Source organism: Colletotrichum chrysophilum, assembly GCF_026319265.1.
Source record: "Colletotrichum chrysophilum strain AFK26 chromosome Unknown scaffold_1, whole genome shotgun sequence".
NCBI lineage: Eukaryota > Fungi > Ascomycota > Sordariomycetes > Glomerellales > Glomerellaceae > Colletotrichum > Colletotrichum chrysophilum.
Window position 1 is genome coordinate 225,997 of NW_026517288.1, and position 12,803 is coordinate 238,799.

At 53.2% G+C, this 12,803-nt stretch overlaps 1 protein-coding gene across 1 annotated transcript; it reads left to right on the plus strand.

The window, feature by feature from the left end:
* Window positions 1-179: 179 nt before the first annotated feature.
* Window positions 180-2,205, plus strand: COL26b_000058 (uncharacterized protein; the record flags this gene model as incomplete). The annotated part of the gene is made up of 2 exons (XM_053173033.1): window positions 180-568; window positions 642-2,205. 2 exons carry the CDS (start codon window positions 180-182, stop codon window positions 2,203-2,205), a joined length of 1,953 nt encoding a protein of 650 aa, XP_053042739.1.
* Between the last annotated feature and the right edge of the window lie 10,598 nt (window positions 2,206-12,803).

Sequence of the window (12,803 nt, forward strand, 5' to 3'; positions counted from 1 at the left end):
CCCTGCCGCAGTAAGCCTCGCTCGCTGCTCACTGCCCGCTGCCGCACCCAAGTCCATCGCACCAAACACCGGCGCCGACGCCGATCGGTCAAATGCGACTGCAGACCCGTTGATTTAATATATTAATCCCCTAATACCACCCTCGTCGCGCCGACGCCGCCCTTCCTTCTCCCTCCAACATGAAGTTCGCCATTCGGCCATTACCAAAAATGAGGTTCTTCAAGAAGGATAAGGACAAGAAGAAGCAGCACGTGCAGAGTCACTCTCAGTCCCACGACATTGCCGACCACCAGCTGTCCAAGTACTCCAACCAGGTCCAGCAGAACTTCCGCAACAACACCTCGCCTCTCTACTTACCAAGCCGCGCCTCCACCTTCCTCCTCGAAAATTTGCCAAAGGATATTCTTCCGCGCATATTCGCCTTCGTCTGCCCGCACACCCAAGATGAGACCTACGAGACCTGCGAAACGAGCGCCATCTTCGACGCCTGCATGCTATGCGACTTGAGAGATCTCGCAAGCTGCGCACGGGTCAGTTGGAAATGGAACTCAGTCGCCAACGCCGCCTTGTAAGCAAGCCCCCCTCCCCCTTCTCCCGAGGCTGAGATGTCGGGCTTTTGGCTAATAGTTGTCTCCATACAGGTATCACAGCATTCGAATCGACGCCGTTCACTACTGCCCCCGCGAAATCTACCTTTCCGAGCAGCGGAAGCGGAAAACCTTCTTCAAGCGCAATGCCGACCCCGAAGATACCCCAACTGTTCGCCTGAAGTTGCTCTGTCGGACGCTGCGTGAAGACCCCACCCGCTTTGGCTCGAGAGTTCGATACTTCAAGGTGCCCTACATGCTCCGTGAGGCTGCCACGGCAGACCTGGCCCGCATCATCCACGTGCTCCCGAATCTTCTCTATGTCGACCTCCCCGAGGGTCTTTTCTCCGACGAGCACGGCTATGCAACCCTTCGACTTGAAGTCGAGGCTAGATGCCGCGACATCCGAAAGATGTCATACCATGGAGGCTCCGAGAGCAGCTTGTCCAAGCTGGCCAATGGCGGTATCTGGCAGAATCTGGAGGTTCTGGAGCTGCACAAGATCAATATGGACCCCTTCGTACTGCGGCATGCGTTGGCCAATCTTGGAAAGCTCCGTGCACTCAAGGTGATGGACTCTCACGCTTTCTCAGACGACGTGTTCTCCCGCAACGAGGACTTGCCTCCATTCCCGGCCCTGGAGGAGCTGATCCTCAGCAACACCCCATCTGTCACCGCCGCGGGTCTGGTCGAGTACTTCAGCCGTCCCGACACTCGCAACATCCTTACCGTTCTCTCTCTGCTGAACACGGGTGTCCATCCAGCAACGTTGGCTGAAATTCTACTTGCGGCCCAGAGTCTACAGACACTTGCAATTGAGGCTGCGGTGAGCGAGGCCTTCAAGAGCGGACCGAAAACGAGACGGCTTGCGTCAACCTCTCTGGAGTCGCTCCGCTTCGAGATCACCGCCGCCAAGTCAGCAGGACCTTTCTCCAGTGTGACTGCCAGCTACTACACATATCTAGCTGCATCTCTCAGAGGCAATGGTATGCCCAACCTGAGAGATGTCTACGTCTTGGACGAGTACTTCCAGGACGAGCTAGAGGGCCTGCCGCGGCCCCAAGCACCATTCTCGTTTGGCGGAAATGCTAGGCCTAAGTCCTCCCATTCGGTCACATCCCACCGGCCCATGTCGGGCATGCCCAGCGGCGGCCGCGGCGGCCTTGCCCCTCCCAATAGCGGTGGAATGGCAATTCCCCGGCCCTTTGCAGCGGCCTCCAACGTCCGCGCGTCACAACGTTTTAGCTCGACGAATCCTTTCGCTGGAACCGGTCCGCTCTCTCATCCTTTGACCATCTACTGCAAGGCAGACGACGCCCTCGATTGGTCCTCAGTGATGCTTCAGCCAACGGCCCCGGTTAGTGGCCATCGCCGAGGCGGTAGCATGAGCGCACACGGTGACCGGCCGATTAGTTCCTATGGCCTCGGTGCGGACATTGCAGGTTCTGGATGGAACACCGCCGCGGCGAGAAAGAGCGTTATGGTGGGCAACGGGGCGGGTATGTTCATGGCCATCCCCAGCCAAAGCACAGGCGGAAGCAAGGGAAGTGACGAGGACTACTGGCCGAGACCGAGCACGGCCAACAATGAGAAGAAGTCTGCGGACTTGTGGCGGTAAATCACGGGCTGGTCACACAGAGGGGAGGAATGGTATGATGTCTCTCATGTCATGAGACACGATATTTCGCCAATGGCGAGGTCGCACAGAGACGCTTTGATGACGAGGGTTGGAAAGGGACAGACACACCGAGAAGGTCGGTGGGGGTCAAAAACTTGGCGGGTCACTCAATTTGCTTTTTTCCACACATCTTCTTGCTTTTCGACTCGGGCTTAGGATGCTCTACCGCTGCTACGCTTGTAACAATACTATACCCCGACGGTTTATGGAGTAAAGAGAGGTCCTGTGGCACAGTTTTAGTTGAAGCATTTCGATACCGAGCAGATCACCGGTGACATGCCAAATGTAAAATCCGCTTGCCACGCCTGCAAGGGAGTTGTGGTGAATCAAAGTCATTTGTTCCTTAGTACTCTGAGTGCACAAATTGCCATGTTTTAGGTATCGTTGTTGTATTGGGCATCAGTACCTGCGATTCTCGTCGTTTTTCGGCAGTGTAAGTATGATGTGAGAATAAATATTATCAACAGCTCGAAAGCGACTATCACGAAACATGGCTCGGTTTCATAGCAAAAACTGGGAACCTTGAGCAGGTGAGTGCTCATATTCAACGTGTATAGCCCCAATGCCGTGTTAGTCAAGACACTCATGCCCGGCCCCCTGTGAGTCCACCCACGGCCTGTCTACGTTAAAGGCTTCATTTAATAACTCAGCATTGGAAGCGTTTAGACTTGGCCTGTTAACAATGATGACTCGTTGCAATTGGGACCAAAACAATATCCAAGGAAATCGTGCCCGGCAAAGGACGTGAGTTGGGATCTTCTTGGTGGGCTTCCGTGTTGGTTTACAGCGCTTCGTCGTCACTCACTTTTTTCCTGAGTATTCGGTTCGTGAAGACCCAGCGAGCAAGATTTCATGTTGTTTCGTTCTTCCTGTTGCTCGGTCTATCTATCATCGAGCTGCCCCTTTCAATTGTACCGTGTTGTTTACGAGTTTTGGCGATGTAGCTCAGCTATTCGGACACATGGTGGACTATAAAAGGTGCGAATCTGATAGCTAGTCGTGAATCCATAGATGATCTGTTTGTGGTGCCAGGTTTCTCTTTTCCTCGACAGCTTCTGGCGGTGTGGATTCACAATGTGCTCCGAGGCGCATGTCGAGCCTAGCAACATTGATCCGGGACTCCTGAGGTGACTGTCTCTGGTTATCATGTGCTATTCACAGCGGGATACGTGAGGAGTGATGCCGCTTTCCCCACATGCTGTCCCGTGTAATCGCAGGTCAAACGTCAGTTCGCCCAAGTTGGACATTCTGGCTTCAGGTCAAATATGTAATAGCCACGCCCAGTGCGAAAGACAAGTCATTGAAGATTGCTATTCACTTCGATAATGACAGTCTTCTTATAGTCATGATGCGAATCAAGAGAATGGTCGTTCTGCGAATGGATTTGTAGAATTCATCTCGCGAGAGATACCAGGCGCTGATGGTCAACCGCATAATAAGCATGGAGAATGGCCTCGGGAACGTAGGCCGCAACTACTTCCGACATACTTCTGGCCATGTATACCTGGGTGCCGTTTTGTGTGTAGCTTCTCGCATGGAAGCAAATGGGTATCGTTGATCACGGCGGAAGCCACAAAAGTCTAATGCGTGAAATGATACCGGACCTCAAAATTTTCGACTTCTTGATTAACAGAACTACCTGAAACCCCCAATTTCCGTCTTACATCATGTATCTGAGAGTATTCAAGGTCATAGGACGACAAAATAGGAGAACGCCGCAGCCACACTCAGTGAAATTTGCGGCACATGTGCATGAAGCTCATTTTCAGCGTTGAACTAGAGAACAGCGTCTTATGCGCTGAATTTCATCGCAGACACTGGAGAGAAAGGCCTGCATTGCTCGAAAACTTATGATGCATTTGATGGCAGCTATATTGGCTCAGTAAACCCTTTTGAGAATTGCGTGTGCTGTAGGACGAACGAGGGGGCTGCCAGACGCTGGTGTGAACGATGTTAAATATGAATATTACCGTATGGTCACCAGTTACTACTTGATGGAACTCATTATGATTGTAGTTTGCAACGATTCTCGTGTTTCCCTTGGTCTCATGCTAGCATAATGTCCCGAAGGCATGTACAGCATGGGTTTGACTCCCGCAAAGCCCTGTTGGTCAGGTTTTCATACCAACCAGGTATCTTCTGGTATTTTTCTCCTTAGCGTATGCGACAAAATAATCAGGGAGTATTTCGGAGACAACATTGTTTTAGCAGGAACCGGCGATAAGCGGTTGCAATTACATGCTTGTGTTCTTGGGTTTACGGGGGATGGCAGCGCCTTCGATGCCAACCAGTCCACAGGACAAATTTGGGCAAATGTTGACTTTTAACCAGTTGATTGGACAAGAATATATGTTACATGTGCCGATAGAAGCATGAGCCTCTCGCTGGGTGGTGTCACTTCCCAGAAGACTTTGTTGATGGAGACGAGCTACCCGGGTTTGCAACTCATAGCGTCCGCCATTCCCCGGAAACAAAGAAGCCTAGAAAGCTGCATGTTTGAGTCGCTGTTCCGTAATAAAAACAGTCGTAGCAATAATCTTCTCTTGATGTCCCGATATTCACGTCGGTGTAAGTCGATAACCATCGGGCTTTGCCATTAGAAATAGTATATAAACATACACCACATCCATTTGTATAGAAGTAACGCACGCGCCAATGAAATCGTCACTACCCTCAAACACAGACTCAAGTGCCAAATCTCAGACCTGTCTCCAGAGCGAACGCTGGCCATCCATGTTACTTCCTGGCCTGGGCGCGGTCTTGCTGGACTAAATAACAAGAATACACGATAGAAACTGATGACGACCGGCACAATAGGTTGCTCCTGTGCTGAGAATTCTTTCCATGGCGAAAGGCCAGAACGCTCCCGGTTGTCACTTGAGCGCATGGTCAGATCCAACGAGAGCCCAGTAAGCCTGTGGTTGTTTACGCATGGTCGCAAGGTGTGGAAGCCCACGGTCAGCGTATTCTGAACCGCGTTTTTCATACAAGGTATAGCCGACATTGTAAGACTATCAAGAAAGCCTAAATGAGGTATCTTACTCCTTGTTTTCGACCGACAAGTTGTTTACAACGATGAACGTGAGTCAAGGCTGAACAAGGTCGGATGGTCACCCTGTCGGCATAGGCTTGCAGACGTTCATATTGTCAAATTATGCTTCAGCCGAAGGAGCCTTCTGAGAGTCGGCAATCTTCTCAGGCCATTCTTGGCATTGATTCTGATCAAAAACACGGTGATCACTGCGCTGGATGAGACCATCAAATGAAGCTATGCGTTCCCCGGCTGATCTACAACTTCCAACGTGTGCGGCCGGGTAAGAAATCTCAGCCTATTACTCCAACGACAGTAGAGAGTCTATTTCCGACCTTGTCCTTTCGGACGGACGAGTTCCCCGGTCTAACACACGGTGATTTCAAGTCGAGACAAACCTGAGGATAAACAGCCGAGACAGTCTGTGATTCAGCTTGTATATCACAAGCCTGCATGTTTACACACATGCCAGACGGAGTTCCGATGTCTTCATTGCTTTTTCACTTGCGTTATTTCTCCGGTCCCGCCTCCCCGTTTGCTTCTTCAGCCGGTACCAGCTTTTCACCATGGCAATGAGACAACGGGCCGATGCCGCACGCAGAGGCTGAACACATTGTATTTCCCAGGCAAATGAATTGCGGGAATATGTCTGGGCTGCAAAAAGTCTATCTCGAGGCAGAAGTGGCGGGTTGGAAAATTTCTCAATGTCGAATTACTGGCTTGATGCACATGAAATTACTCGAAAAAGGCCTGTTGAGTTGTAAACCTAGTACCAATACGTCTAGAACTTTGCTGGAATCGCATGCGGGCTTTCAAAATGATTCACCAAGGGAAAGGAGTCGCTGTGCTTCACCACAGAAGCTTCCAGCACCTCGCTCTTACAGTACAGCTTACCCTTCGCTGAGGTATCATTCGATCCCACGGTAAGGGTTGCTATCACCGTGACCTCATCCACCAACAAAATAATCGCGGCTTACTGCAACGACATACCATTAGCGGCACCAATAGCTTCGCTATATCCCGCATGATGCTCTTTCAAACTGCACCCAGGATGGGGCTGGTCCTCCAGTCAAGCAAGGCGAGCAACTCACGCAATGTCAACAGCAGCGCCAACAAAGCTACCGTCCAAGGCTGCGTAGCCCACCGAGATCTCCCTTGCGTGCAAAAAAAGCAAGGCATCATCATCAGCGATGTACGTCTTCCATTCTGCCTTTCTTTTTGGCGAGCATCTCTCATCATCAATCCTTGTCAGACCCTGCATGCAGCTCGGGCTCGGTTGGATATCTCGGCTGACACAATCAAGACCACGGGTCAGCCCAGCCCAGGTCGCTGGCGCAAGCACGATGATACACGCATGCAGATAGAAGTCTCTCCTTCTCTCTCTAGGCAGGCCCCGGTGCTTCGGGAGGGATCGACGTGTGAGCTGGACTGGCGAGAGCCCAGAACCACGGCAGGCATGCAGTGAATCCGCCAACGGCTTTTGGCTGGGAGGGTGGGATGTTGGATGGATGATGTGTGGTGAGCAGATAGGCGACGTCACGGTGCAGTTCCCGCGCATCCCACGATTCGAACACCCACGCGTCGGGCCAGGATCATTGGCAATCCTCGGGAAAGGGTATCAAAGCTAGGCTACTACATGCATTTAAGGATCTCAAAACTTGCGGAATAAAGGCTGCACTGTGTCGCGAAAGTACACACAAGATTCATCACATCAAGTTGGGTGCCAAGGAACGGGCGCTGGTGGGCCGTATGAGGTATGGGCGGGCAACATGCAAACCTACGCACCCAGAATCAAGAGAAGAAATCTAGAACCAGGCTAGCGAGACACAATGTGATTGTGCCAATGTGGGTATTCTAGCCGTGCGGCTATGGCGAAACGTAATGTCTCTCTCTTGTCTCTGTGTTAGTCCCATGGCGGCGAGACATGGAAACCTGCCTGTGCATGTTATTTTGACTTTGTTGTGAATGACATCGAAATGTGGGCTTCCTTCACACCAACCACCCCGGGAAATCCTGATGAAATCGTTAGCCTAAGCTTGTTTCCCGTGCATATCTGCTATCAAGAAGGTTTGCGTACAGCTGTCAGCAGTCAGTGACGTCCAGCATTCGTGGGCGGCGTTGCTGTGGGGTGGAGAACGAGAGTGAGGCAAGCTGCAGGGGATGATGTCATCTCTTGCCGTCTTGCGTTCCCCGACGCTGGAACTTTGCTTTTTCCGTTATGCGTCTCTTTTGTGGGGACTCTGGCTTCCGGGCACGGTGCGCGCGGTGCCGGGCTCAGGGAGAAAGAGGAATGCGGAGGCGGAGACGCGGGTGCGGAGAAGGCTGGCCTCGAGACCCCACTGGCCCGATCCCCGTGGTGTTGGGCACCGAGTGGATACCTGCTGGGCTCGTTTCAAATACATCCCTTGGTATCAAAACGCATTGGAGAGAACCATTTAGAGAATGGAAAAGTTGGATGTTAGTGATGTCGTCGACGGGGTCGGTCACAGTGCATTATGGCGCTGTTTGCCACGCCTGAGTCGCATGCGTGACGGCGGTGGCATTCGGGTTCGTTATTGACGGGTGCAACGCTCTAGGTTGCGATATTACGACCGTCTTTGCTATGTTTCGATCCGTTTCAGCGCTGGAAGAAAAAATGGCTTTGGCGGGGTTTGAGACAGACGGCAGGTCCGAACCGTTTATGCTATGGTCGAGAGGGGACGCTGGAGTACGACGCTGACGATAACCCCGTGTTCCGGAACTGAATCGTGGGATAAAGGTCGAACTCTCCGATGTCGACAAAACCTACCACCACGGCTAGTTTGCCGACGTCAACGCGCTGTCTGGATCGCTGTGCATTTTGCCAATGAAGCTGCCTGTCGTTATCGAAGGGCAGCCTTGTCGACGGCTGCGGTACATCTTCGAGACAGTGCACGAAAACAATGCCACGATGGCATTCCAACCGCCCCCAGGGCCGAGAGCGAAGCTGACAGTCAAATGCGCGTGTCAGCACCGTAATCCAGCTCGGATGAGCCCAGCCGAGCAGGCGAACACCAGCTGACAAGAAACCATAGCTTGTTGCCTACTTGTCAATCTGTCTCCAGCCAAAATTAGGCAAATCATACGCAGGCAGCTCCAAGAAGGACACAGCCGTTGCCTCCATCCTTCCCGAGCGCGACTACTGCAAACGCGCGTGAATGCATCCGAGCCGCCCCCATCGATACGTCTGACAAGCGCACTCAACTCACTACTGCGGCTGTGCGAGCGCGGAAAAGGCAGACCATCACCGCTACTGTAGTACTGCGTGCGGCGTACGTGCGTGCCGCCTCCTTAACGGGCCTTTGGCAATCCACCCCCAAGGCTTGGAGAGAGGCACCATCTCCACCGTCAGAAATCAAATGAGGGCAGTAATTTTTCTGCCTCCAAGGAATCTCTCATGTCCTCCAACCCATTTTAGGTTGATGTTGGACGAACTAGGGAAATTGGAGACATGGTGTTGAATCCTGCCCACCTCCATGCGGAAGGCTGCGCCACGTCCCGTGGGTATTAGGCAGACAGAAATAACGTCTTGGTCTACCTGTCGGCCACCTCGGAAACCCCAACTAAGCCATGGAAAGATTACCAGAATAGAAAGCTTAGGGAAATAATAAGACGAGTAAATTGCTTGTTCCATAGATAATGCTCATGTGGCCGCTGTGATTTCCGGGAACGTGAAAGGATGGCTGGACGAAGGCATAGCCTCATTGCCGAATTTCGAGGCGGATGTCATCCTATCTATCCGTCTTTTTAGCCCAATGTAAGCATCCGAACGAAGGAAACGATTGAATAAAGTTAAGCACTTCCAGATCAGGCAAACATCTCCTGCAAGGTCAGTTATCGCACTGCACTCCCATCAGCCGCAGATATCGGACAACAGCCTTCAACTCAGCGGCATCGCGGGGTGGTCGGGAATGTCGGTCTCATTGGACGACGGACCCACACCGTCTGTCGCCGGCGCCGAGTGAAGCCTCCCCGGCTGAAATCAAATCTATCCGGTGACCATGCTGTGTGGGATCGCATGCGTGCACACCCAAGTAGGCGGCGGCAATGGCTTACGGCCCATGATGTGTAGTGCTATGCCAAGTTGATCGTAGTGACGATGGTCTCCTGCCATGCCCAAGCCTTGAAACGGCAACCCTGTGCTACGTGATGTAGCACATGCCAAAGCTGTGATACAGAGCCCGTAGCGCTCGTTTAAAACACCGTCCAATGGTTCCAGACGGGTCGGTCAGCGGCAATAACATGAGACGGGGAGCCACGTAAGGCTGGAAAGGGATAGCATCCCATGTTAGAAGGAGGGCACAAGATGGGATGGGATTGGGAGAGGGGCTTGCTATCGCTTTGCTCCGAGCAGATCTATTGTTTCTGGTTCCGGGGGCACACGTTGCGGCAAGTGTATCATTCTCCGGGTTCCGCGTCGATCATACAGAGCCCAGCGCGGTGGTCGGGCTCCGGGTTCGCTGGCGGTTCTCCTGGCCGTGGCGAGTGATGTTTTGGCAGATGTGGTTCCTGAGAAACTGGACTCTCATGACAGCAGTAGCCGGGCAGCCATGCGTCACCCTTGGAAAGAAAGTCCCGGTAGGTATTCGCGCCGTCGGGTGCCGTTTAGGCCCTGCACCAGTACGTTGAACACACAGTGAACGACAACAGCCATGCATGAGTGGCCGATCGTCGGCCACCGGCGATGTGGAGGCGATTTGCCCAGCGCACATCACCATTTTCGAAAGAGAATACTTCCCTGAGCGCTACAAGCGCGGGCCGTTTGGCACGAGGGCCAGAACAAAGCCATTGTTGAAAACATGACGGAGCGGCTTGTCTTGGAGCCTCAGACATTCTATAGAACGCCACTTTGGCTCCCTGAATGCCGTGAAGCTGCCGACTTTAGTAAACTTTACAGTACTTCGCGAGTTCTCCCTCTGTCTTTTTCTTTTTTCGCTCCTCCCGCCGTTCCATCGTGATCGTGGACGGAAAAAATGTGAAGAGGGCCAGAGTGACATTTTTAGAAGCATGGGTCAGCCAGCGCCATACCGCAAGTGGGCTAGCATCATCTCGCATACGTGCTGGCATGCTGACCTCTGTGTGGCTGGAATTTGAGGCTATCATGATGGCGAACGCTGAATGGCCCGTCGACAGACGTTGAACTGAATCAAGCGGCAGATGGTGGTCCGTGATCTCCAACGAAATGCGACTGTGGGGTTGCGAAGTTGGGAGGACAAACTGTTCTGGCTATCTCGGCCGCGTCAAGTCCACCAGAGAGCCACTTCTAGTGGATGCGCTAGAAATGTGAGAGACCAACTCGTCTTACTGTGAGGGACGCGGGAGACTGAGAATGCAACCTGACGAGCCTTTTTGGCGGGTATTGGCCACGACAGTCACGCCAGACACGGGCAGCCGCCGGTAGAGAGGGCGGCAGACAGCCTGAGGGTGTGGCGGCGGCGGCGGCAGACCGAGATGACCGTTGGAGCTCAAGGGACAAACTTCCGAAGCTGACCGGTTGTCGAAGGAATGGAAGAAAAAGAATCTTCGGAAGCAAGGGATCTCTTTCAGCAAGCGAGCTCGCCAAACGGCAAACCCACTGTTACCGTTGCCCACGCTCGGAGATGGCCCGTTCGGTACGGCTATTGTTGAGCCAATGCCACACTGCTAGGCAGACAGACGAACAATGGATATGCACCCGTCGTGCTGGATTTCATCGCATCTTTCGAGCCCCCCCATTGAGGGCTCCCATGTCAAATTATTGTCTGCCGGTGTTAGGCTGGTCTTGGATACGTCCTCCGCAGCCGACAGCACATGGGCCGATATATGGATAGAAATGCGCCGCAACTGAGAAAGGAGGACCCTCTTCTCATTCCGAATCCTGATTGCCAACCTGTCGACGACTCGTTCGCCAAGCACCATGATGGGCCTTGCACTTCGTATCACGTCGCATATGACCCTCCGCTACGGCAAACATGTCTGCTGTGCGAAGGATGCCACACGGCGCGTGGTGGTACACATCGCTGCGACAATGGCGTCGACGGGATGCGGTACACTGTGTGCCAAGTATCCCGGGCAGAGACGGACGCGGTACGGCGTTGTATCTGTACGGCTCGGGTTCGCGGACGGATGCCCTGCTCCGATCGTCGTCCGCATCACGTCTCGCGTGCCAGCAACACTCTGCTCCCGCAGCCATGTCGAAACGAATCGCCATGCGGTTGCAGGGCTCTGCTTTGGCATAATGAAGCACTCGGGATGTCAAGAGCGTTTTGGTTGGGACCCTGCCCAAGGAGAACGATAAGCTTGTCTCGTGGGCAGACGCTTATGTTTGTGCGTCTGCGCATCCCCAAGCTTTAAATGACAGCTCTCGTCCAGTGACAGGCCTCAGCGCACACAGACTTGAGCCCTTGGGCGAATGGCCGTCCTCCAGTCTTGACAATGTCTGTCGCAGCACATCAGACGAACGACAGGGGCCGCCCGTTCTCGGGGCCTGTGAATGGCCTAAACACCCTCGTCTCTGGAACTCGGCATGCCCTCGACGAAACAGAGAAAAGCGGCGACCTTGACCCTTAAACTCATCGGTGCCCAGCGAGTTTGAGATTGTTTCTCAGACGGGCAAGGTGCCTGCAGGGAGTAAAGAAACATCTCTTCCATCGCGTGCGATGGATGCAAGGGCAAGCCTGCACTGCTTCGCCTCGACATCCGAAGAAACATGCCCGATCGCTCTGGTCCAAGAGACAGATGTTGGCTTGTTGGCTGTCCCCGCCAGACAGCCCAGGCAAACTGGATTGTGATGGCCCGACGAAGTACGAGGCAAAAGTCGGTCTGGGATCCCAATGGCCAGAGCTAAAGAGCAAGAGAAAAAATGCATCTGGCATGCCGGGGATGCGGCGGAGCAGAGAACAATTGGGACTGCCCGCAAAATCTCGTGTTCACGATGTGATTCGTGCATCCCGTTGTCCCTCTGCCGACCCAACATGGTGTCACTTTGACGATGCAACACTCTTTGCCAGATATTCGGCCAGTAAGGTGTCGACGTGTTGGTGAGTTTTTATGAGCCACGACGTTTTAAGCGTTCCCGTTTCTCGCACTTGCATCGACAACACTGCACGGTGCAGCAGGTACCAGGCCAGATTGCGGCCTGAGAATTGGCCGGATGCGCCTGCCAGGGCGGCTTCCAAAGCACGATGAGTCCCATGCAGTTTCCACCACTTTCACCATGTTTCGAGGCCACATGATGCTGTGGAGGCGGTAAAGCATAGATCGATGTAGACCTCGAGCTGCACGTCAATGGATGGACACAATAGTGTCGATATTGAGTATCCGGGAGGAGGTTCAGTCGTGTTATCGCGAATCGCGCACATATCCCTCCACCCGGCCCCTTCATGTCAGTCAAGTTGCGGACATATTACGTCTTGATTGCGCCCGACATGATATCTCTAGTCGTCGTCGCCCTCATTTTAAGATGTATCGTCTGTTCCCAGCGCTTCCTGAGTTCCGGCAAGTTCGGTAT